The following is a 26,761-nucleotide window of genomic DNA, read 5'->3' as shown; positions in this document are numbered from 1 at the left end:
CTCAAGTCCTGGAGAACTACCACCAATGATGTCTCCGCAAGATCCTACAAATCCTCTGGGAGGATAGACGCACCAGTGTTAGTGTCCTCAACCAGGCCAACATCCCCAGCATTGAAGCACTGACCACACTTGATCAGCTCCGTTGAGCAGGCCACATAGTTCGCATGCTAGACAAGAGATTCCCAAAGCAAGCGCTCTACTCTGAACTCCTTCACAGCAAATGAGCCAAAGTTGGGCAGAGGAAATGTTACAAGGACACCCTCAAAGCCTCCCTGATAAAGTGCAACATCCCCACTGACACCTGGGAGTCCCTGGCCAAAGACTGCCCTAAGTGGAGTAAGTGCCTCCAGGAGTACGCTGAGCACCTCGAGTATCGTCGCCGAGAGCATGCAGAAATCAAGCGCAGGCAGCGGAAAGAGCGTGCGGCAAACCAGTCCAACCCACCCCTTCCCACAACGGCTATCTGTCCCACCTGTGACACAGACTGTGGTTCTCGTATTGGACTGTGCAGCCGTTAAGAACTCATGTTAAAAGAGTGGAAGCAAATCTTCCTTAATTCCAAGGGACTGCCTATGATGATGATGGTGGGTGAATGAGACTTGGCGCGAGTTAGGACACAGGCAGTAGAGTTTTGGATGACTTCAAATTTACGGAGAATGGAAGGCCAAGCGGTAATTGTCAATTCTAGAGGTAACAAAAACATGGAGGTAGTTCAGAGAAGGTTCACTAGGTTGATTCCTGAGATAAAAGGGTTGTCTTATGAAGAAAGGTTGAGCAGGTTGGGCCTATACTCATTTAGAAGAATGAGCGGTGATCTTATTAAAATGTGTAAGATTATGAGGGGGCTTGACAGCGTAGATGCAGAGAGGATGTTTCCCCTCATGGGAGAATCTAGAACTAGAGGGCATAATTTCACAATAATGGGTCGCCCATTTAAAATGGAGATGAGGAGGAATCTCTTCTTTGAGGGTCGTGAATCTTTGGAATTCTCTACCCCAGAGAGCTGTGGAGGCTGGGTCATTTGAATATATTTAAGGTGGAGATAGACAGATTTCTGAATGATAGGGGAGTTCCAGGGTTATGGGGAGCGGGCAGAGAAGTGGAGTTGAGGCCAAGATGAGATCAGCCATGATATTGAATGGCGGAGCAGGCTCAAGGAGCCAAATGGCCAACTCCTGCTCCTATTTCTTTATGTTCTTTGTTTTACGGCGCGGACAGGATGGGCCGAAATGGGCTTCTTCCGTGCTGTAAATTTCTATGATTCTATGAAATGCAAGTCTTCTCTCTCAATCAACTATGCCTAATAGGGTAAAACCTTGGAGAGATTTGTCACAAGTAGTGAAGCGCTTGATGGTATATATGTGCTTCTCTGTTACCGGCCAGTTCTTCACCACCCCCATGAAGGAAAGAACAATTCCACAACAACTCTTTGACCATCAGCAGTAATCATTTTTAATTTGGATTTGAAAGCTACTATTCTCAACAATTATATCAGTTAGCTAAAATGCAGCAGTTTATTTCTCATTTACATGCATTATGGAATCTTTTAATGCTTATTTAAAGATGTCAATTAAATGATGTCAATTACAGTTACCAGCTGAACCTTAAAAAAAAGAATTAAAATTGTTCTGACAGGTCTTTGCTGTCTTGATTATTATATATTTTAAAAAGTAGTTAGTTCAGCACAGTTATATAAATCTCATCCAAAAATCAATCAGTCCTCAGTTCAGTTACAGCTGGATTTTAGAAGGTCATATCTGTAATTGTTCAATTATTGATTAGTTAAGTAAAACTATTTCTTTAGATTGTTTGTAGTGTAGTTATTTATCTGAAATTATCTATTTCTATGCTTAGTACAGAACACCCCAAATTACATGTACAGAACACTTTCAATCCAATCTAACACAAAACGATAAATGGGACTTAAAGATATAACCAAGTCAACAAGCAAAAATCCAAACAAAATTCTGTCTAAGAATGACTGAACAGAGCCTTTCAGAAGATAAGAAAATAAAGCAGCTGAATAAAAAAGTTGAAAATTAGCAACTGTGGCCCCAAGTTAACACACGCGGTGAAAAAGGCGCACCTCAGAGCTGGATGCCTGTTTCTCGCGCCGAAAACGGCGGCGGAAAAAAAGTGCGGTGTTCTCGAGTTCCTTGGAGCTCGATGTCTGCTTGGCGCAGCGCACAGGGGGCGGAGCCTACCACTCGCGCCGATTTTGTAAGTAGGAGGGGGCGGATACAATTGAAATGAGGCTTCTTGGTGCCGGCAACCCTGCGCGTGCGCGTTGGAGCATTCGCGCATGCACAGTCTGAAGTAAACATTGGCACTCGGCCATTTTTAAAAGTACTGCAGAAAAAGTGAAGATTTGTTTCTTGGACCCCTGCAAAGGCTTGTATTTTAATTTTCTTGATATTTCTGTGTGTGAGGGAATGCTTTTAGCAGCACTGCTGAATAAATCACCTGCTGAAATCAGTGAGTTCAGCTTTTCACTGCTAAACTTGCAGAACCGGTGCTGCATTGGTACATGCAAATTAAGGACTGTGTGTTTGGAGAAATAAGAGTGCCAATTCAACTTTGCAATGGATCAACTTCCACCAAGAACAAAGAATTTCTTGCATGAGGAAGTGGAGATATTAGTCAACGTAATTGAGCAGAGATGGCAGGAGCTAGATACCAGCAACAGAGGTCGCATAAAAATGAAGAAACGCTGGAACCAAGTTGCAGAAGATTACTGCGCAGTGGTGCATACCAGGAGATCTGGAAGTCAGTGTAAAAAGAAATGGCACGACCTTGGTCAAGTAGTTAGTGTAAGTAATATTTCCCATTTTTAATTTAATCGTAATTGTAACCTGGCTATCTGTATGTCCCACCTTGCAGACTGACACACTCTGTAAAAAGTTATATTTTACTCTTTGCAGAAGAAATTAGCCCACAACAAAAGGGAGGCAACTCGGACAGGAGGAGGCGTGCCCAATCTGCATCCACTGACACCCTTGGAACAAAGGGTAGCTGCTATGATGAGCCGGACATGGAGAAAAGCAATCGGTACAGCACGTGAGGAAGAGGGTAAGTCCTGAAAATGCATCATGGCCCTTTAAATCAACCTGCTGCCTGGCCTGCTATGCGTGAGAGTACTCATGCCACCCACCCGGCCCCCTCCCTTGCTGTTAAGCATTTGACTGTTCTGATGTATTTTGCAGAACATGATGATGACGATGTTGCTGCTGCCAACCCTGAGGATCCTGAGGGTACAGAACAAGAACTAGTACAACCAGTTGCGGATGATCCAGACTGGATGACGGCAGCGATGACTGAAATGTCTGCAGGGGAGAGCTTCCAATTTAATGTTTATGAGCCCCCATCAAGGGGCATCAGAGTTTCAACCCCTAGCATAGGTTTTGGTTCCACCTTCCATGGTTTCGCTTCCGATGTTGTGGGTCCCAGTGGTGCAGCTGGTATAATGCAGCATTCTACAGTCAGTGCACTACCGTCCCAGCCTGCGCCTCCCTCTCGCATAGGTTCTGGTTCCACCTACTATGGTTTTGATTCCGACGCTTCGGGTCCCAGTGTTGCTGCTGATATGGAGCAGTTTACACCCATTCGTCCAACATCCCAGTCCACGGCTCGAACTCGAGTGCTGTCGTCTGGAACACCGAGCGTCCTACCGTTCCAGCCCGAGCCTCTCCCTCTAGTTCTGCCATCTGCAACACAGAGCATCCCACCATTCCAGCCCGAGCCTCTCTGTGTAGTGGTGCCGCTTGCAACACCGAGCATCCCACCGTCCGTGCCCGTGCCTCCCAGTGTAGTGGTGCCACGAGGCAGACCCAGGCAGAGGAGAAGGAGATTGGAGACACGCTATCCTGAGATGCAGCGTGCAACAGATGCGGCTCAGGTTGTGGCATTGGGTATGGAGACCAATGAGCTTACCCGATCACTCATCGGTGGCATCATTGCAGTAGGTGAAGAGTTGACGGTCCTGACGGGAGAAATAGCAGTAATGACACGGGAACTTAGGGAGGGAATGTCCGAGGGAGTGCAATCGACGGCACAGGCCATCAGGGAGGGCATGCAAGTGTCGGCACAGGCCGCCGGGGAGGGCATGCAAGTGTCGGCATAGGCCGTCAGGGAGGGCCTGGTTGAGGTAGCTGCTGCAATAAGGGCACACAGCCCAGCCAATCAAATGACACCCCCATGAGGAAGTAAACATTCACTGAGATATGGATGAGACATGGTTGCAGCCTTTCTTTGCTGCTTTTGTTCTTGTTCTTGATGTAGTTGTAGTAGTGTTTTTCAAATTGAAATTGTTTTGTAAGTTTTGTAACTTTACAACTTATAAGGAATCTTATGGTTTTTAAGTGATCTTATAGTGTAAATGCTCTCATTTTTTTGTATCTTATTTAATTTTGCACCGAAAAAGTGATCCTGAAGTTTAAGTTTCTTCAGAGTGTAAGATTTTTCACAATGAAACTGTTTTGTAAGTTTTGTAACTTTACAACATATAAGTGATCTCAGGGTTTTCAAGTGATCTTATAGTGTAAATGCTCTCACATTCTGTAAATTATTTAATTTTGCATCTAAAAAGTGATCTTGAAGTGTAAGTGATCTTAGAGTGTAAAATTTTTCACATAGCAAGTGTTTTGTAACTTTTGTAACTTTACAAGTTTATAAGTGATAACGTTTTTAAGTGATCTTCAAGAGTCATATTAAAAAGTATAGTTTGATACAACAAATATTTTATTAGTGACGTTAACTTTTCAATAAAATATTTTTTCATTAAAACTGTTTCATGTTCCATTAACACAACACAACGTAGGAACAACTGCAAAGAATAAACATGTCCATATGCAAAAGTGTTCGCAGAGCCCTCGGGCATCAGTAGTTGAAGCATTCACGGATGAGCTGCTGGCGCAAGTCTCGAGCAATCGTTAAAGGGGCACGATGGACGGCCCTCCTCCGACCTCGTGCTCTGGCATCAGGCACTTGCATGCTTTCCTGATTGTCATTATCATCCACATCCTGGTCTTCCGTAATACTATCATCATGCACTAGACCCTCACGTCGGTCTTCGGGTTCCACTACCAGCTCCTGCTGCCTTATGATGGCTAAGTTATGAAGCATGCAGCACACAACAGTGAAGTGACCGACAATCTGAGGAGAGTATTGCAACTGTCCTCCGGAATGGTCCAGGCATCGGAATCGCTGTTTCAATATGCCAATGGTCCTCTCAATGATGCTGCGCGTTGCAATGTGCGCCATGTTGTATTGACGGTCAGCTTCTGTCCGTGTCACGCGTATGGGCGTCATGAGCCAGGTGGTCAGGCCGTACCCTTTGTCTCCCAGTAGCCAGCTCTGCCCTTCTGGCTGCTGCTCAAATATGTCAGATAGAACGCTGTCGCGTAGGATGAACACATCGTGGGTGCTGCCAGGGTATCTCGCATCGACTGACATGATGCGCTGCTTGTCGTCACACACGAGCTGCACATTGATAGAGTGGAAACCTTTCCTATTTCGGTACTGCTCAGATTCCTCCACGGGTGCTCGCAAGACTATGTGGGTACAATCAATGCAGCCCTGTACCTTTGGGAAGCCGGCAATCCTGAAGAAGCCCACAGCCCCCTCATGGATCGCTTGTGCGGTCATTGGGAAATTAATGAAGTCGTTCCTTCGCGCATACAGTGCAGCCGTGACCTGGTAAACGCAGGCATGTATTGCACGTTGAGAGATGGCACACACATCTCCAGTTGTAGCCTGAAACGATCCCAAGGCATAGAAAGAAAGTGCAGCTGTTACCTTCACTTCAACAAACAAGGCAGTTGTCCTTCTGCTTCTGGGCTGCAAATCTGCTCTCACCATATCACAGATCTCAGTGACAACTTCTCTGCGAAAACGCAGCCTTTTCACACAATCAGCCTCGCTCATGTCCAGGTACAAGCGCCTGGTTCGATATTGTCGACGTGGTTAAGGTCTCCTGCCCATCAACCTACGGGCTACGACGTTCCTGGTGCGGTGAGCTCTAATCAATTCTCTCCTATGCAGTGAATTGATGGCAAACCATTGCATAATATGTGGTGTTGACAATGCAGCACCCATTCTGCAAATTTAAATATAAAACTGTCTATGTGGCTGCCTCTCCCTGTCCAAATGGCCTCAGTCCCCCTCACAGCTCGAAGGCTGCTGCTGTATCTTTGGCTGCCGGCCAGCCACTGACGCCGTCCCTAAAGCGTGGCCGAATGGCCTCAAGAACCTTAATGAGCTGCGTGTGTCCTGCGTTGATTCTTCGGCTGCCGGCCAGCCACTGACGCCGCTGCTATCTCATGGCCGAATGGCCTCACGTCGGTCCGCTGCTGCTTCTTCGCGGCCAGCCACGAAGAGGATGAAGGCCTGCCTTAAGCACTGCAGCTCAGCTCGAAGCTTGCTGCCGCTGCCGTCAAGACACTGACGCCACACCGCTGCCTCTGTCTCCAACATGAAAGGCCTGCCTCAAGCACTGCAGCTCAGCTCGAAGGCTGCTTGCTGCCGCTGCCGTCGAGACACTGACGCCACACCGCTGCCTGAAAGGCCTGCCTGAAGCACTTTCACACAGGTAGGAACATGGTTTATTTAATCTTTTCTTTGCTTATAAATTTTTATTCAGGTTGGATTTATTTGTATAATATTTGTATAAGTATAACTAAGGATTGATTGTAGAATTTAATGACTTCCCTTCCCCCCCCCCACCTCGTTCCCTACGCCTAATTTGTAACCTGCGCCTGATTTTTTAAAGTGCAGACAAGGTTTTTTCAACGTACAAAAATCTTCACTTATTCCATTCTAAGTTAGTTTGGAGTACGTTTTCACTCACGAAACTTTGAAATCAGGCGTCAGTGGCCGGACACTGGAAAAAAAAATTCCGTTCCAAAGTGAAACTGTTCTACCTGACTAGAACTGGAGGAAACTAAATGTGGAGAATTCCGATTTCTAAGATACTCCGTTCTACACCAGTTGCTCCGAAAAATCAGGAGCAAATCATGTGGAAACTTGGGGCCTAAGAGTTGGGAGAGCATGCAAAAATGAGCGAAGTTGGAGCAGTCTGTTGAAATTGTAACAAAGAGCATTTCAAGATATTTTCAGGTGCATCATTTTGTTTCTCATGGTTGTTTAAGCTATAACTTTCTCCCTGTACTATACAATTTGAATTCATCTGATCCTTTCTCACCACGGTTACCCAGAAAATATTTGTTTGCTGCGCATGCGGAAACCCGGAAGTTGCGGGACATTCAACAAACAAATGCAGCAAACAAATATTTTCTGGGTAACAGTGTAGAGGCATACCCCGCGAGGCCCGAGACCCAAACTCTCTGTAGCTTGCGAGCCTAGAGTAAGTTCAGAAACGTTTTGCAGCTCAGAGGCATACTCTGGAAGTACACTTTCGACCGCAAATTCAGGGCTACTATTGTATGAGCTGCATTCATAAAATTTGCACTTGGACCTGTTGCATTTACTAGTTTACGTAATACATTTAACAAAGAAAATTAAGATGTGTTTATATAAAACACTTTGAAGTTGTACTGGTTACAGTACAAGTTGAAACATTTGGAGCTATTTTAGTTAGCAACTGGCAATAGCCATATAGGAAACACACAAACCCCTCCCTCATGATGTGGTTGCGTATGCATCTTGAATATTTCAGAAATGCTATGCTAACAATTATTTCTTACAATATCTCAGTTAAAATACATAAGCTTCTAGTTACAGAAACAGTAATTTTATTGAGTCGTGGGGATTAATGACAATTATTAAGATTTATGGGGTAATTTTAGGAATTTGTGTTCCCAATCAAAACGCATATCAGGAATTTAGGCACCCCTCGCTCTAAAACTTTCCATCCATGCTCCATGCCAGAAGTGCAAAAATTTAAAGTAACCTCTTTAATTCCATTAAAAAGAGGTAGAATGAGTAATATTTCATTTATTTCTCTGGTAGATCTTTGGTACTGGTTGAAATAAAAGCAATAAAAAGGCACCAGTCAGGACTGAGCAGCATTGCCAATTTTCCATGGCGTAATAAAGATTTGTTATGCACAGTAATTGATCAAGAATCAAAGGCTGCAAGCCAAGCTTTAGACTAGGGTACATTCCAAAATTCATTCTGGTGGTGTTGTGCCTTATGGCATTAACGTTACACAATCTATATTCTATATAAGTCATTCAGATTGTTTCCATTGTCATTGCACCTCTTGTTACTATCTAGTTTTAGTGTTAATCACAAGAGAATAAGTTAGTTTGTAGTATTTTATCCAGGAGCCAGTTCCACTCAAAACATGGTACACTTGCCAGGAACACTTATGAAATATTTAATGAAATGTGATGCTGTCTCTTTGACTTTAAAAAAATTGTAACTAAAAATGCTCAGGATGTGTAGTGGGAGCCACTAGAATATCTTTTAATTATTTTGTTTTGTTACTTATATACATGTACAAAACCATTTTGTTTAAACAAAGAATAGGATTCAGCGGTGTTATTTGGCTAGAGGAAACAGTACACAGTTAATTACTTTCCTTAAATCAGCAAGACTTTTCCTTCTAAGCATTTTGAAGATATTTTTTAGGTATAATTGTCAGCTTTTTGTAACCATTCTGACATTTATGAAGAATAGAGGAAAAACTTTTCAATCTACTGTATAAAATACCATTCCACTGCCTCATATCTTGGCTTTAAAAAGCACGATGCTGAGGAATAAAATGACAGTTTGCCATATTTCTGAATAGCATCCAGTGGTGGTGACATTAAAATTAGACCACATAACACAGTTTGGTTTTATGGGCCCAAATTTGCCCAGGAGTTGCTCTTTTTTTTTTTTGGAGCAACTTGATTTTTCTGGAGTATCTTAAAAATCCCCATTCTGCACATTTAATTTGCGCCAGTTTAAGTGAGTTAGTTAGGATTTTTTTCTGTTTAGTTTTCTTTTCAAAAGGGGATGTTACCAGCCACCTATGCCTGTTTTGGCCATTTAAGCCAGTTTGGACAGCTAATAGTTGCTCCAAACTAACTTAGGCCAGCGCATGTGGCCACTTGTGGCCGCACAGAAAACCCTTGCGGAGAGTTAAGAAATCAGCGCAGGTTAGTACATTTAAAGCATCAAGACTTACAAAGCACTAAACACAGCACAAAAAGTAATAAGCATTCAATAAAAAATAAAGAATTGAAGTAAATCCTACCTTCAACTAAACTCTGCAGCGGCCGGCCTGTGCGGGAGGCCATTCGGCCTGGGATAGGGGCGGCAAGACGCACACCGGGAGGCTAGGCTCAACGCGGCATCTGTGAACGGGTGAGGGAGGGAGAGGCTGAACGCGGCATTGGTGGGGGGTGGGGATAGAGATCCACAGCGGCATCGGTGAAGGGTCGGGGGTGAGGATGGAAGAGAGATTCACAGCGGGCCCGCCCCAGCCGGTGCGGGAGACTCTTTGGCTGGGGATAGGGGTGGCGAGCATTGGGTCCTGCTCACAGCCTGCAGGACGTGCTGGGGGTCGAGGAGAATGCCGCACACTCCACTGCACATGCGGACAGCTGCCGGCACGGTTTTCGGCGCAGGGCTGTAGCTCCGCCCCCCCCCCCCCACTCCACTATATATGCCGCGCCAGGACCCTGGACACTCGGCAGAGCGGCCAGCATTGGGGCATATTTTTTGGCGCCGTTTCCAGCACACAAAGTCGGTGCATCTCGGGTTAGTGCGCCGAAAAAAGGAGTTGGGGAAATTTGGGCCCTGTATTAGCAGTAGAAATAATGCTGGATTATATAAGGTAATATGTCAGCTATAATTTATTTTAATTTAGGAACTCTTTAGATATAACATCTTGCAGAAATTTTCAACTGCTTTAATTATATTTCTGTAGACAGGCATGATTGCCAAATGTTCCAATGAAACAGAAAAAAAATCTTAAAACCTTTGTTACTTTGATTACACTAAAATCCCATTACTAGCAACTTGTGAGAATTACCAGCGGTTTAATATTTTTAGGCTTTTTAAAAAGCTAACAGCTTTCCATTTCTGATACTTTACATTGATCTTGAGCAACCAGTTTAATATTGGCAATTCTAAGGATTTTTATTTTAGTGTTTTGTCATCCACAGATACAACGAGGCCAAAAAGAAGCCAGGAAACTGACGGAGTGGAATATCATTTTATTTCCAAGCACTTGTTTGAGACAGATGTACAAAATAACAAGTAAGTTGAAAAATGGCACACTCTGTTTCATGCCAGCACATCTGGAAAGTTTCAAATGCAGTGATGAAAAGTATCGGAATATTTGAACAATAGGTTACTTGGAAAACAGATAGGCAAGTTGCTCAGGGAGTTAAATGTTACAGTTTTATTCTGTTATCAAACTTGGCATCACTGTCCTTCTTGTCGTAAACTGGAACCACTCATGCAAAATCTAAAAAGTAGATATTAGAAATAATTTGATGTACACCATAAAGATGTGCTTGTATATTTGTGTGTTCATGTGAGCTGAGGCAGTGTATTGTCTAGTTCTGTGCAGAGTATTTTCTGTTTATACTGCAAGTTTTGTTTGAATTTATTCCACTGACTTCAAATAGCAAAATGCTTTTCATAACTATAAAGTGTGTCTGCGTGCATTCTGTATAGCTTCAACTTTTTAATAGGAGCAGACTTCTAAGAAGTTAAAAGTTGACCAATTTTATTCTAATTTTTTAATCCAGGTTTATTGAACATGGCGAATACAGAGGAAACTTGTATGGAACAAGCATAGATTCTGTTCGATTTGTGTTGGCCAAGAATAAAGTGTGCCTGTTGGATGTACAATGTCATGTAAGTAGATATAATTCTTCAAAACACAAAAGACTAATTTTGGTTTGTCAGTCTTCATGAATGTGCAAAATTCAAATATTATGTTAAATAATTATGAAAAAAATGACTACTCGAAATCAACTTTCGTTCTTTGAACCCAAGTATTGTTTCATTCATACTGCAATTTAATTGCTCTACTGTAACTTGTAGCAGTAGATAAAGGACATGTTGCAGCAAAGAGTATTTCATCTACCTACAGCTTCTTCACACCCGAGCAAGGAGGGAGAAGGAGAACAGGACTGCCTACTGCCAACTTACAGCTCTGAGAAAAGTCTTCTCTGCACAAATTGCATAGTCAACTACTTATATTCACTGAATTTGTTCAACAAAATTGTCTTTCAACTCTGAACGCACGTAAATATGCCAATCCCCCAAAGGCTGGAATACCATTATTTTTTTCCCCTATTTTGTCTTTTTTGTCTCCTGGTGCCACGCTCAACTTATAAGCCAAGATGGAAGTCATGTAACCTGCTTCCAGGTCTCGTTAGTAGTGAAGCTGTTGCTTCAACTGTTAGTTGACTGATGAGCAAGTTGAACAGGCCAAAATAATTTTCCTTTAGATTTTCATTGTGGATGGGACTCTTTTTAATGGTATGGCCAAGATCAGGAATTTGTGTGGAAGATTATGGAAGCCAAATACCATTGCACTAATCCATGGCACAACACAGCCAAGAGATGACTAATATTAAATAAACTGTGCACAAGGAACAATATGTATGGCCTGTTTGAGGAATTGATCCATTCAGTTTCATTGAAAGGGCACAAAGTTTTGTGTGATCACTGAGGATACGAAAGGTGCCTTATACAGGAAACTTCTTTCTTTCCTGGTGAATATCCTCTATACTACCCTTCAGGAAAAAAAATTTCTAAATCGGTTATTAGAATACCTAGTTGACTTGCCCCCTTGTGGAAAAATCATGAGGTTAAGTTTCTGCTAGTTATATCAACGCTATCTGGGTAGATTTGGCCGAACCAACGCAAACAATCTGTGAATTTTAAACGTAAGTGAGTTACGCCAAACACCACTTGCATTCGTGTTTTCGGCGATCATTTCAGGCAGAATCAGGCCCCACCCACGAAACTGGCTATGCCCCCAGGTCGAAATTACGAGTTTCTGCCAATTGCATTGGTATGGGAATGCATGGCAGATGCAATATAATGTGGATAAATGTGAGGTTATCCACTTTGGTGGAAAAACACAAAGGCAGAATATTATCTGAATTCCGGCAGATTAGGAAAAGGGGAGGTGCAACGAGACCTGGGTGTCATGGTACATCAGTCATTGAAAGTTGGCATGTAGATACAGCAGGCGGTGAAGAAGGCAAATGGCATGTTGGCCTTCATAGCTAGGGGATTTGAGTACAGGAGCAGGGAGGTCTTACTGCAGTTGTACAGGGCCTTGGTGAGGCCTCACCTGGAATATTGTGTTCAGTTTTGGTCTCCTAATCTGAGGAAGGCCGTTCTTGCTATTGAGGGAGTGCAGCGAAGGTTCACCAGACTGATTCCCGGGATGGTAGGACTGACATATGAGGAGAGATCGACTGGGCCTGTATTCACTGGAGTTTAGAAGGATGAGCGGGCATCTCACAGAAACATATAAAATTCTGACGGGATTGGACAGGTTAGATGCAGGAAGAATGTTTCCCGATGTTGGGGAAGTCCAGAATCAGGGGACACAGTCTAAGGATAAGAGGTTAGCCATTTAAGACTGAGATGAGGAGAAACTTCTTCACTTAAGAGTTGTTGACCTGTGGAATTCTCTACCGTAGAGAGTTGTTGATGCCAGTTCATTGGATATATTCAAGAAGGAGTTAGATATGGCCCTTATGGCTAAAGGGATCAAGGGGTATGGAGAGAAAGCAGGAAAGGGGTACTGAGGTGAATGATCAGCCATGATCTTATTGAATGGTGGTGCAGGCTTGAAGGGCTGAATGGCCTACTCCTGCACCTATTTTCTATGTTTCTATGCTCTCCAAATTGTGCTCATTTTCTTCGGTCTACATGCACAAATAGGAACATTTTAAAAGTTTTTTCATCAGAAAATACTTAATTTATAAAACTGACTGGTGTACGCTCATACTATTAAATGGTTCAGTCGTTTATTGAAGTAATTTTCAGTGATTTTAAATCAGATGGAAGACTGGACACCCTTATTAAAAATACTTATTTTTGCAGATAAACTATTTTCAGCTGTATTAATAAAACTGCACCCGGTTACCACTCTTAAATGCTTTTTAATGGAAAGGAAAACAAAACGATTAAATTCTATTATGCTACCTGATTGCTCTGGCTCATGGAAGTTTTAACGTTTGTGATTCTGCAAATGAATATTAGGGGAAACTTGAAGCTAACCTAATCAGCACAAATTCAAGCGCATCTTGGGTGCAATATCCTGATTGCGCCCAATATGAAAACTCTACCCACATGTTTAGTCATTTCAATATTAGCAAAGAAAATATGTATTTTAAACTCCTGGATTGTAAATATTGGGTGTGGAAAATAGTAGCAAAAAAAGATATGTTTGGAGTACTAGGGAGCTTGTCTTAATACAGAACAAGTACAGTCCACAAAATTACATTATTACAGCAGTATAATGGTATGGGTGCTGCAACTATGTATTTATATAAAAATTAAACTGGACCAATATATTACTTGCCATTCTTTTTCCTTCTAAACGTTTTGACTGTTCTAGCTCAGCGGGTGGTGAAGAATGAGTACTGTTGAAAATATCCCAAGTTCTCCTCCAAACAATGTTTTGGACATGTCTTTTTACATACAATCCAGGGATTACATCACATTGGAGACTTATTAAAAAGGCTCTGAGCTGACTTTTTAATGACCATGTTATTACTAACATGGCCATGAGTAATTTGGCTAATCATTTTGTGCAGCATTGGCTTTAAAACACATACTGTACGTGAGACAGATCAACCAGAGCTTAAATTCTTCATATTCAGATGATCTCTAGATAATCTGTACAAAAGCAAAGTACCTGTGTTTAGTCCCCAGGTACCATCCCATATTTGATAAACCATGTTACTGCCTTTCGAAAGTTTACATTGGAATATATCCAAGCCTATGTGATACTGCAGATGGCTTGCTCTACATAAAACCTGCGATGTTGGTTTAGTTTGTTCCTCCATCTAAAGCATTTCACTTCTGTGTGGTAGCTGTGAAAAGTGTGAAACAAGTTTCCAGCCACCTTATTTTATTTCTTGCAGCTAATGCATTATAAATGAATTTGGACGCAGGTCAATCAAGTAATTTAAGCAAGCTTACTGCCCTCACTGGTAGCAGTTAGCAATGCCTTTACTTACGCTGAGTAACAGCAGCAAGATTGCTCTAGTTACAAGGCTTTTCCCAAGTTACAAAACGGTAATTTCTGTCTCCTTTGCTTAAGACATTACATCTAATATGCCTTTCAATACTGGTCCTGGAAAAGCTATGTAAAATAACCTTGGTAAATCTGCCATGGTGAAAAGTAAAGCTGTGGATGCTGGAAATATTCAGCGCATCTATCAGCATCTTAGAAGATAAGACAGGTTAAAAATTTTGTTTAGCTATCCATTGCCAGTTCTAATATCTACCTGAAACATTAGCCTATCTTTTTCTCTTTTCAGATATTGATGAAACTGCTGTGTATTTATAGCATTTTCTGTTTTTTGGTCAGATCTGCATTGGTTTCCATTACCAGGGTTCCATATGGTAGATGTCCAGTAACACTTGTAAGACCAATCCTCAATTTCCTGGAATTTTAGAATTGCAAGCAAAGCAGTATTTGAATCTTGACTAGCTTGTAATCCAAATAATCTAGGAGTTTACTTGAAGACATTTCAACCAAAAAAGATCCAGTTGAAGAAATGGCCTCTGGAACATTATGTAGAGAAACCTGTGGAGTGAGGTGGGCAGGGGAAGGTGGGATGGTGATGAAAGCATTATCAAACCCTCCTCCTCCTTGGAATCTATTCATAAAAGGATAATTTTGCTAATTGATTCTGGTCATTGAACCACTGGCAGCCTGTGGTTCAAGCCCTAAAGCTGTTGGTAGATGACAGACTCTGGGGAGCTAAGCATTGTTCCCATTTCCTTGGTCTAGGATAACATTGTGTTTCTGTTTGTCTTGTTATGATTCGATTTATATCGACTGCTGAGGTCAGTTTATTCAGACCTTATCACAGTGGTCAAAGCTGCCTCATGGAGCAGATGACTTGTATCAAACTAAAAGTGGTAATTGAGTTTATCTAATTGGTTCAAATGGTTCCAACAACAGTGCATACACTGGTCTTTTCAGCATAATAATACTTATTGTATCTAAATTCCTACGGAATAGCAAATGTCATTTGGGTACTTGAAGCAATCAATTCTATTCAAAAATGAAAGGCTAGACCTATCAAGTTTCCTATTTCATCTGGCCCCTTTCAGGAGATGGTCCTGAAACTATAGGAGTGCAGATGGAGACAAACTACTATTTTACCACTCTGATACTATAAACTGAAAGATAAACATGGAGGGCCCTTTACCTGTACTTCTCAAAGTCCTGTATCATTTGAGTGTTTCATTCATGCTGGTGAGTGAAAACCACTTTAGAGAGCTGTAAAATTCGTAGACGTCCCTCATCTGGCAGAACCCAGACGTCCCCTGTCAAATATAGTCTTGTGGCTGCAGGAGTTGGCATGCATAAGGGTGGAAACTTTCAGAGAATCATACCATGAGAACAGTCGAGTCTTGTAGTCTCTCAAAATGAATGTAATGGAAATAACAGATTTGATCAAACAAAAATGGGAATCTAATCTTAGATGGTCAAAGGATGAGGAGAAGTGGGAATTATTGAAGATTATAGCTCCCTCAGTCATCACCTATAACATTATTAAACAAAGGTTTATTTAAATCATTCTACACTGCATTAAGTACAACAGTTTAATGCCTCCATCTACAAGGTGGAAGGAATGTGGAGAGACAGGAACACCATTACATATCATCTGGCAGTGGCCCAGAACTGAAACTTTCTGGAACATTGTTTTGACTGAGCAGGGTGACCAGATAAGCACTACCATTGTCACAGACTAAGCCAGATGCGTCCCAGGCCTCACTTCTGGAATGTTGCTTAGCTGCTCTTGGAGGAAGCTGATAAATTTATGTGTGAAGTCTGACACTGTATTCTCTTTCCTTGATGCCAGATGTTTTTGGTAGGAATTAGGGCATGCCTCCAAAGTGTGGGAGACAGTTACTTCAGAAAAGATTCTGAGTAGAGTGTGGTTGACAGGTGCTAAGCCCTTGACAACTTGGGACTCGTTTTCTTGAACAATACTGGACCTGAGGATGCTCTGGCGCATTTTCACCATCAGTCAATGCCTGCTTCCTTGAATAGCTTCCTTAAACATTTGCCTGTGATAGTGATTACCAGCACTGAAACCCTCTGCTGTAAACGTCTACTGCATGCTTTGGAGGGTGAATTCTTTCATTAGCAACTAGATGCTACTGATGGCCATGTACAATCTTATGGCTGTGCTGAGTTCTGGGAATTAAAATATTTATTAAACAGTGGCTCAGGAAGAAGCCCTTTGCATTTTTATAAGAACAACAGCAGGGAGGGGGTTGCAGAGAAGATGTAATTTGTAAGCTAGTACCAGAAAATGACCATGAATGCTGTCGGATTGTCATAAAAACCCAACTGTATCCTTCAGGGAAGGGAACCTCACACCCCTACCTGGTCTGCCTCTTGTCCCAGAATATGTAGTTGACTCTTAAAAACGCCCTCTGAAGTGGCCCCACCACCTTCTTGGGGAAACGAGGGATGTACAATAAATGCAGCCTTGCCAACATCACCCGCATCGTCAGAACAAATAAATAAAAATGGGTCTGCAAAGCATTGCAGTTCTTCATGAACCAGTGAGACGAGACAAAGTCATACTAGTTGTACAAAGTATTTATTGCAAGCACATTAGTGGTAAATTTAACTTTCCAATATGCTTTTGCAACCAGATATGCTGAGAAGTAAAACAACATTACACTACTTAAATGTTTCAGACAATAAAGCATCTGAGGACATTGGAATTTAAACCATATGTGATATTCATCAAGCCACCATCGATTGAACGCCTCAGAGAAACCAGGAAGAATGCGAAAATCATTTCAAGCAAAGATGACAAAGGCTCTGCCAAACCATTTACGGTATGTTTTGCAGTTTATATAGACATTGAAACCTTTTATAACCAAAGTTGTTTCAGGTGAGTAAAGTTTTCATCTATATTTGTGTTTGTTTAGGTAAATATGGATTACTGGAACACTTTTGCATCCAGTGATCCTGCTGTTCATTCTTGAATGACCTAGAATAGATGTGTAGATCTCCAATTAAATTATCCTTACAATATATCTATACTCTTGATGTCAAGAGCCTCTGCTGCATAAATGAAAGATTTTAAGTGTTTATGATGTGTGCAGTTGGATTAGTAGCAAACTTACGGCCAATTTCTTGTCTACAGAGGGATGGTTCCCATTAGACACTTAACAGCCATCCACAATGAGACGTTTGCCTCAGTTGTATTAGGACATAATTTCTCGAAGTATAAATGTACCTTGCAGCCACTTGCGTATCAATTTTCTAATGCTTCAGGGTTTCTTGGACAATAGAAGAATGTAAAGTTCTCACTAGTAGGACATAAAACTACTTGAAACAAACGCAGAGAGTAGCATTCTGACTTATTTTAGATTAACAAAGGCAATAGCTATAGGGCCATATTTTCCTGGAAAAATAACAGCAATTCACAACGCACGCCATTATTAATGCACAAATCGGCCAGACAGTTCAGGGGAAGAAGAGATATGCCACGAGTTGCAAATCTTCATAAATTGCTCAGCGATTTACGCCATTCTGCCATTTGCCTCACATTATGGCACCTCGCCCTCAATCTCCCTATTATTTTTAAACGTGCTGGATTTGCACATTAATTTCCCATTCAACTTGCCACAGAACGTTAGGACTCACACTTAACAGCATAAGTACCTTTTTAACATGTTGTGTGGCACTACCATCGTGTGGCAGTCACCATCGCACAGTCCTTGTGGGGAAGAAATCCTGACTTCACACTGAGGACATGCTCCATCGTGTTGTGTGACATTACCGCTGTGCTAAATGGGATAGATTGCACAGACTGCAGCAGTGCAAGAAGACGGCTCACCAGCTTCTCAACGGCAATTGGGGATGGGCAATAAATGCCTTGCCAGCGACGCCCACATCCCATGAACAAATAGTAAAAAAAACTGTGATAATTAATACAATGCCAATCAACCTCTCCGTCCCAGAAAGAAGGGAACAATTTAAATTGTTGAGTCTCATTCCTGCACGTAGTAAATTCTTCTTGGAGATTTTTGAAATTTACATTTTTTTTTCTAACTTTTTCTTTCTCTCTCTCTCTCTCTCTCTCTCTCTCTCTCTCTCTCTCAATCCAATCATTCTTTTTCCACTCTTTCTGTTATTGATTTGACTCTAATTCACCCTATCTTCTCTATTGTTTCTCTACTTCTTTCTCAATCCTTAAGTCTTACTGGTTAAGGAGATAACTGTTAATTCTATCGTTCTCTAAGGTCCCAGATGTCCCATTGCCTTCGCACCTATCAGTTCAGACTTCCAACAAGTTACAGCACAAATTATATTCGAGCTGAAGGGTGCAGGAAAAAGTCTAACAGCACATGCAGCTGCTACAGCAAGATTTGGCACATAGATCCATTGTTCTGAATACAAGAAAGTGGATCCTGCTGTGAAATACCAGACTTAAGGGGCTGAATGGCTTACACCTATGTTCCTGTGCCGATTAAATTTTGTATTGCAGAAGATCGATAAACGTCCAATAGTGGAATGTTATTTTTCCTACCGTAAACTTACCAAGTAGTGTGACAAAACTTTTTCCAAAATGTTGGAAGGGATTGAATCATAGAATCATACAAATTTATGGGACAAGGGAGGCCATTCAGCCCATTGTGTCCATGCCGACCGAAAAAGAACTATCCAGCCTCATCCCACTTTCCAACTCTTGGTCCGTAATCTTGTAGGTTTTAGTACTTCAAGTGCATATCCAAGTACTTTTTAAATGTGATAAGGGTTTCTGTCTCTACCACCCTTTCAGGCAGCGATTTCCAGACCCCCATCACCGCCTGGGTGGAGAAAGATCTCCTCCACTGCCCTCTAATCTTTCTATCAATTACTTTAAGTCTATGCCCCCTGGTTATAGTAATGATTTAATGTGTTATATCACTTCTGGGACGCAAATTGAAACTCAACCTATATTAATGGATGAAAGTCTCCTCTAGTGGGCGGAGGTTCACTGTATAAAAGATGCAATAGTTTGGTACTCACTAGCACTAAATTGACGGTCTCAGTCAGAAAGATTACAAAGGTGGCTGGTGTGTGAAATGAATGCACCCTAACGGGTACAGTAAAGGGTGTTTTTCTGAGCAAGAAATAAAATTGTCTGAAATAGCCAGAGTTACAGAGAGCATTGCCAGTCCAAGATTTATTTATTTCTTATTATTAAATGATGAGTACTCCTGGTACAGTTTTAACTTTTTTTTAAGTGAATCTGGCATAAGCAGTATTCATGCAACCTTACATTGTAAAATTTACATTTTCACTTGCATGTGATATGAATTATTGTCTAAAGTTTTCTAATGACTGTTTTTATTATCCTCACCTAAACTGCTATATTTCACTTGTCTTGATGTGTAGAGTGCTGTGGATTTCTCGCAATCAAATATTATGAACATTAAATATATAGGTACTATGACCCTCCCCCCTCCACACTTGCATGGTCTATATGGTAAACTTTCTAGTGCACTGACAATACCAGATTCTTTTTTTCAAATTAGCAGATCTCGTGTGTCTTTCTCATAGTGAGTCAAGAGTGTGTACTGTTTTAGCAGAAATACCACCAGCGCTGCCTCTGCAAGATCCTTCAAATCCACTGGGAGGATAGATGCACCAATGTCAGTGTTCTCGATCAGGCCAACATCCCCAGCATTGATGTGCTGACCACACTCGACCAGCTCCGTTGGGTGGGCCACATCGTGCCCGACACGAGACTCCCAAAGCAAGCGCTCGACTCGGAACTCCTACATGACAAGCGAGCCCCAGGTGGGCAGAGGAAACATTTCAAGGACACCCTCAAAGAACATAACATAAGAACTAGGAGCAGGAGTAGGCCACCTGGTCCCTTGAGCCTGCTCCACCATTTAATAAGATCATGGCTGATCTGATCATGGACTCAGCTCCACTTCCCTGCCCGCTCCCCATAACCCTTTATTCCCTTACCGCTCAAAAATCTGTCTATCTCTGCCTTAAATATATTCAATAACCCAGCCTCCACAGCTCTCTGGGGCAGAGAATTCCATAGATTTACAACCCTCAGAGAAGAAATTCCTCCTCATCTCACTTTTAAATGGGCGGCCCCTTATTCTGAGACTATGTCCTCTAGTTTTAGTTTCCCCTGTGAGTGGAAATATCCTCTCTGCATTCACCTTGTCGAGCCCCCTCATTATAAGAACCTCCTTGATTAAGTGCAACATCCCCACCGGCACCTGGGATCCCTGGCCCAAGACCGCCCTAAGTGGAGGAAGAGCATCCGGGAGGGCGCTGAGCATCTCCAGTCTCATCGCCGAGCACATGCAGAAACCAACCGCAGACAGCGGAAGGAGCATGCGGCAAACCAGTCCCACCCACCCTTTCCTTCAACCACTGTCTGTCCCACCTGTGACAGAGCCTGTAATTCCCATATTGGACTGTACCTGAGAACTCACTTTTGGAGTGGAAATAAGTCTTCCTTGATTTCGAGGGACTGCCTGTGATGATGATACTGTTTTATAATAATAGGGGTGGTAGTACCATGTAGGGAATAATATCAAGCCCAGTGATTTACAGCAAGTGAATAAATTCAAATGCAATGACAGTCTAGGATTTGCAAGTGCTATGTGGATTGTTCATTATTCAGTGAAAACTGTAAATTGGTCGTCATCTTCCCAGCCAGTTTTGTCTCCATGCCACGGGGCAGTCTCCAATTCCATGCACCTCCTGGTCTTGTGCAGTACATCTAGCTGAAAATTGCATATCTGTGGACAATGGATGAATGTGTTCAGCAGTGATGACTTTCTTCATTTACCCCCTCATTTCAATAGTTGGCTGACATTATTAGACTTGTGTGAAAAATGGCATCTCAGATGCTGGTGCCTATAGAACTGCAGCCCAGCATTAGGGCATAGGCGTAAGAACGTTGGGTGGGGTGGGGGTGGGGGGAGAGAATTGATTATTTGCTTTAAGACTGCAGCACCAATTGCACCATACAATAGCTAAACACCCTTGTGGGAGAAGGGGCTTGTGATTTATTGGATGCATGGATCATTCACAGGCTTACTTGCAGATGTAAAGAAGTGCATTTAAGATAAAGCCTATTAAATCCATTTTTATGCACCGCAGTCTAGTATTTCATCCATGATTTAATGGCTCTCTTTGGCTAAATCGAGATCTTGTGTGATTAGAATTAATAAGATGCTGCTATACTGTTATGAAAATGGACCCTGTAATTTACAACAAAATGTGGCTTTTATCAGCAGTAACAGTTCTAGAATACCATTCCCTTACATATGTGTTGCTCTATTAATTTGTTCTTTTATTGAAAAAACATTACTGACTGCTTAAAAAAATAAATGATCAGTAACCAATGTTTAAAATACATGTACAAAACCCACACACAGGCAAGGTTTATAGCGAGTTTTCTAGAGACACAGGAAATCAGCAGAAGTAATCTTTCTAGAATTTTTGGATATTGTCCATTTTTTATGAACCTTTCAGTGTTGTAACACATTTCTGGCTACCAATAGGCTTGACCAGTTATGCAAGCAGAGGGAAAAAATGTGAAAAGACACTCTTAATGTTAACACCTGGAGTTGTGGGTAATGATGTAAATCTGTCCACTGGGATCTGGGAACCCAAGATAGTATGTAGAAGATTTTATTGTCTTTGTGAAAACAAGAAATTGCATCGTGCCATGGTCTTTACTTCTAACACAGAGGTTTGCAGCACTATACAATATGCTCTTTCATCAGTGGCATATTTGTGTTGTGTCACTGTGGAGAAGAGAGGGCTGAGACAGTTCCAACATAATTTAATGTACGTTGAGACCTTGTCCTTCCCTATTCTATCCACCACTAGGCAGCAGTGTAACATTGATATAGTTGAATTCCTGATGTAGTTGGTGTCCTTTTGTCATTACTGAAATGCCCATGGCTTTACACATGGGGAGTTGAGATCAAGCATAGTCTTCAGGTGAAGCAAGGTTAAAGGGCAAGGGTTAATTGAATCAGCTCACGCTAAAGTAAGATTTTTAATTAGGTTTTAAGAGATGTACAATGAAAGGTATGTGCATTTTTAGTCCCTATTTTAAAGTTACTAACTCTGGCATTTTTTTTACTTTTTATATTATTTATAGTTGAACAGCAAAAGTTACAACATTTTGGGAAGAGGTAGAGCTGCTAGGAGCATAGGAATTTCTCTGCAGTAGAAGCTGAGAAGCTAGGGGATATAAACTGAAGACAGTTTTCAGGTGAAACCAGTTAGAGGGTGGAATAATTACACTGATGTAATTCAGTCCACATTTTGACGTCATTTGTTCTATACTATTTAATACTTTGATTTTTATATTAATAATTAAAGATCAAAGAACTTTGACAACTTGAGAAGCGAAGTGGTAGAGTTGGTAGGAACAGATCTCTACAGTAAAGGCTAAGGAACTGCGGCAAACAAAACTGAGCTGCTGCAGCACTGCTACCAGCAAGAGTGCGCAATTACAGTGTGGCGGGTTTACATAGTCAGTCTTCATTATATGTTGTCACAGAAATTTATGGAAATGGGAAAAAATTTACCCAAAGTGTGCCAAAATATGACAAGTAGAAAAGCATGGTTTTATAGACGAGAAGTATGCAAACATAAGATTTTTAATATATTATAAGATAGATTTTCTTTTTCATGTTTTTTTCCTTCTCCCCCGCAAAAAAAAAGGGGAAGTAAAAGGCATCATTTTCTACTCATAGACATGATTCTAGCACATTCAGCCAAAATGATCCTGACTAAACATTGGTATATGTTTTTGATGACATGAAAATGCACATTAAAACATAAGAACATAAGAAATAGGAGCAGGAGTAGGCCATTTGGCCCTTCGAGCCTGCTCCACCATTCAATAAGATCATGGCTGATCTGATCTTGGGCTCAATTCCACTTCCCTACCCGCTCCCCATAACCCTTTACTCCCTTATTGTTCAAAAATCTGTCCATCTCCACCTTAATTTTATTCAAGACCCAGCCTCCACAGCTCTCTGGGGTAGAGAATTCCACAGATTCACAACCCTCTAAGAGAAGAAATTCCTCCTCACCTCTGTTTTAAATGGGTAACCCCTTATTCTGAAGCTATGCCCCTTAGTTCTAGATTCCCCCACGAGGGGAAACATCCTCTCTGTATCCATCCTATCAAGCGCCCTCACAATCTTATAGGTTTCAATAAGGTCACCTCCCATTCTTCTAAACTCCACTGAGTATAGGCCCAACCTGCTCAACCTTTCTTCATACAACATTTCAGTGGGAAGTTACTCTGTGATGGGGAAGGGTAGTGATAATTTCCGTGACGGTGGAGAATATATGCATTGAGTGAGTTAATGATTTTGTTGTACCAAATAAAACAATATAAATGCTTCACATAAATCAGAAACCGAGGGGGAATTTTAACCTTAAAAAAAAACTAGGTGGATTGAGGACATAGGAATAGTTAACGTCTTAAAAATTGGAAATCCGACCTGAACCCGCTCACTTCTGGTTTTAATGTTGGTGGACAGCCAACCAGCTGCCAGGAAGTGGGCTGTCTGTTTAAATATTATAACGAACCTGGATGCCTCTCCTTTCACCTCCATTTTGTCTTTAACTGTACCTGATCGGGTTTTGCACACCTTGCAGCAAGGCAAAAACTACTGGATTCAGGAGGTACACCTACCTGCTGGATCCAGAATCCCTGCCAACCCCCCCCTCCCTGCCATGGTCTGTGACGCCTCTACTCCTTTGATCAACCCCATTCTCCCACCCCCACCCAATCTTCTTGCCGCTCCTGGCCCAGCCCTTGATCTTCTCCCAGCCACCATCCCAGCAACCCCCACCTGCTCCTGCTCGATCTTCTTCCCAGTCTGACACCTCTATCTCTTTCAACCGCCCCCCCCCCCCCCCACCTCCTCCCAGTTCAAATTCCAATATGGCAGCTGGGGAATTTAAATAATTCAGTTAATTAAATAAATCTGGAATATAAAAGCTGATATCAGTAATGGTGACCATGAAACTACTGGATTGTCGTAATAACCCATCTGGTTCACTAATGGCCTTTCGGGTAGAAAATCTGCCGTCCTTACCTGGTCTGGCCTACATGTGACTCCAGACCCACAGCAATGTGGTTTACTCTTAACTGCCCTCTGAAATGGCGTAGCAAGGAGTGCCTTCACCACACGGATTGCAACAGTTCAAGAAGGCGGCTCAGCACCACTTACTCAAGGGAAATTAGGCCGGGACAATAAATGCCGGCCTTGCCAGCGACACCAGCAAGAATTAATATGTTAAGAAATGAGGAATGAAGGGAAAAGTTTGTTTTTCATACTTCAGAAAACTACCATTTTTGATGGATCTTGTTAATAATAGCAAATACCTTCAGTTAAGTATTCAATTTATGCCATTTCATTGCAGGAAGAAGACCTTCACGAAATGATCAAATCTGCAGAGCTGATTGAAGCCCAGTGCTCACATCTCTTTGACAAAATTTTGGTGAATGATGATCTTACAATTGCCTACAAGGAGCTGAAAACTACCTTAGATCACCTGGAGATAAATCCTTTCTGGATTCCAGTCAATTGGCTACATTCATAAAGCCACAAAAGTGAATAATAATATAACTGGACATTGTTTGGAAGCCTGGTAATATTGATGGTCATTCCCGGAGCAGTGGATGGTGCTTTGAAGTAAAACATTGCCACTTTTTTTTGCACTTTTAATGTCCAATAGCAAACCATGTTACTTTTGCTAATCGCAAGCTTTCATCTACCTGAAATGAGCAGTGCTAAAATATTTTCACTACTTGGGGAATAAATGTAGACACTTTCTGGTTTTACTACTGATGTAGATTGTGACCTTTTGAGGTGACGGATTTTATTTTTAAAAACACTGAAATATAAGTGTATTTTAGTAAATTATGGGTGATATTTGTTTTAAGTGAAATAACATATGGTTTAGGATGCTGATGAAGAAAATGCAATGCATCCAAGCAGGAAGCATTGGTTGTTCTATCTTCGCATGTCATCAGAACCAGAGGAATTCATGTATGTCTTGTATAATAAAAGGAAATCTAGTGAAATACTATATAAGAGAATTATTTGGAAAATTTGGTGTTTTACCATGTTGACGATGTGGTTCTTAAGTGTATTTTAAAAGGTGTTGGTTATTCATGCATATACAAAACCTGGTATTAAATCATGCTTGACATTCCATGTAAATTTACCTCACTAACTTGTGCTGATAATGCCACCAGCAGTGCACTGTAATTGTATTTTGCTAGGTGAGATGCATATGGTTTGTAAATTAGAGTTTTATTATATCTTGAGAATCTCAGATAAAATAGTTATACTTCCTTGCATCTTTAAATTTTTTTTAAACTTTTCCTAGTTATCCCAGATTAATAAATTACCAAATTTCATTTCTGTGTGGTGTTTTTAGTGAGGTGAATGGTTATCTTTGATATGCCAAGCAGCTCTATGAAAATGTTACTCAATTGTAATGTGCAATTTTAAGTGAATTTGATGTACTGCAATATCTACAAATATTAAAATCTTGACTTGTATTATCTTTATCAGAAGATTTAAGCCTAACTATCTTTTGTGCCTTCAGTTTTTTTTCTGCGCAAGCATCCACTTTTTTTTTTTTAAAATGGCATTTATCTAGTGCCTTCGGCATGTCCCTAAGCACTTCACTACCAATTAATTACTTTGGAGTGCAGTTACAGTTGCTATGCAAACAAATATGGGAGCCAGTTTATGCACATCAAGATCCTACAAACAGCAGTGAGGTAAATTACTAGTTAATCTATTGGTTGAGAGATGAATTTTGGCCAGGACATCTGGAGAATTCCCTGCTCTTTGAATTTCACATACACTTGAGTAGGCAGACAGGGTCTCCGTTTAATATCCCTGAAAGTTGGGCTCTCCGACAATGCAGCACTGCCTCAGTTTGCACTGAAATGTCAGCTTAGATTGTGTGCTCAAGTACTGGGGTATGCCTTGAATCCACAATCGCCTGATCAAAAGTGCAACAAACTAAGCCAAGCTGACTTTAGAAGCCTTGGTTCACCTTTTCTATTCCTTGAATAAGAGAGGATTAGATAGCAGGTGGAAAGTTTCATATTTTAACATTCTGCTTTGTATCCCTTTTAACTGATTTTTATTTTGTTATTTGGGAAGAAAATATTACTGGTTGGGCTGTGACATTGGCTTGGAGTAGTTTAGCCCCAATTTTAACTTGAGTTAGGACAGGCAGCAAACCTGTCTGAACCTCAGCAGTGTGTGGCCTGGGAAATTTTAACTTCCTGTCCCATCTGCATCATCCCAGTCAGTCACCTGCTCAAAACCAGCGGGAAGCGGAAGTTGGCTGGCAGGCGGCAGCGGAATGTCGGGTGGCAGGAGGCCGTCGCTAGGGACCAAAGGAACGGCCCCTGGCACCCGGGTAAGTAACGGGAAGGGGCCCAGGAGAGCCTCATGATTGGGGAAGAGGAGGGAGCTGTGGGCATGGCATGCCTAACCTTTACATAGAAACATAGAAAATAGGTGCAGGAGTAGGCCATTCGGC

The 26,761-nt window shown here is 41.6% G+C and overlaps 1 protein-coding gene across 9 annotated transcripts in view; it reads left to right on the top strand.

Moving 5' to 3' along the window:
* Positions 1–25,766, top strand: part of mpp7a (MAGUK p55 scaffold protein 7a) — a 544,364-nt gene extending 518,598 nt beyond the window's left edge. For all 9 annotated transcript variants that reach the window (XM_070881484.1, XM_070881483.1, XM_070881489.1 and 6 more), the window contains 4 exons: positions 10,113–10,206; positions 10,704–10,812; positions 16,879–17,022; positions 24,614–25,766. In XM_070881484.1, the coding sequence (XP_070737585.1) occupies positions 10,113–10,206; positions 10,704–10,812; positions 16,879–17,022; positions 24,614–24,793 (527 nt within the window). In that variant the 3' untranslated portion in view covers positions 24,794–25,766. The remainder of the gene's footprint in view (positions 1–10,112; positions 10,207–10,703; positions 10,813–16,878; positions 17,023–24,613) is intronic.
* Positions 25,767–26,761: the final 995 nt, after the last annotated feature.

Source organism: Pristiophorus japonicus, chromosome 5 (genome assembly GCF_044704955.1).
Source record: "Pristiophorus japonicus isolate sPriJap1 chromosome 5, sPriJap1.hap1, whole genome shotgun sequence".
In the NCBI taxonomy this organism is placed as follows: domain Eukaryota; kingdom Metazoa; phylum Chordata; class Chondrichthyes; family Pristiophoridae; genus Pristiophorus; species Pristiophorus japonicus.
The sequence above is the reverse complement of the archived record's forward strand: the minus strand, read 5'-3'. Positions and strand labels throughout refer to the sequence as shown.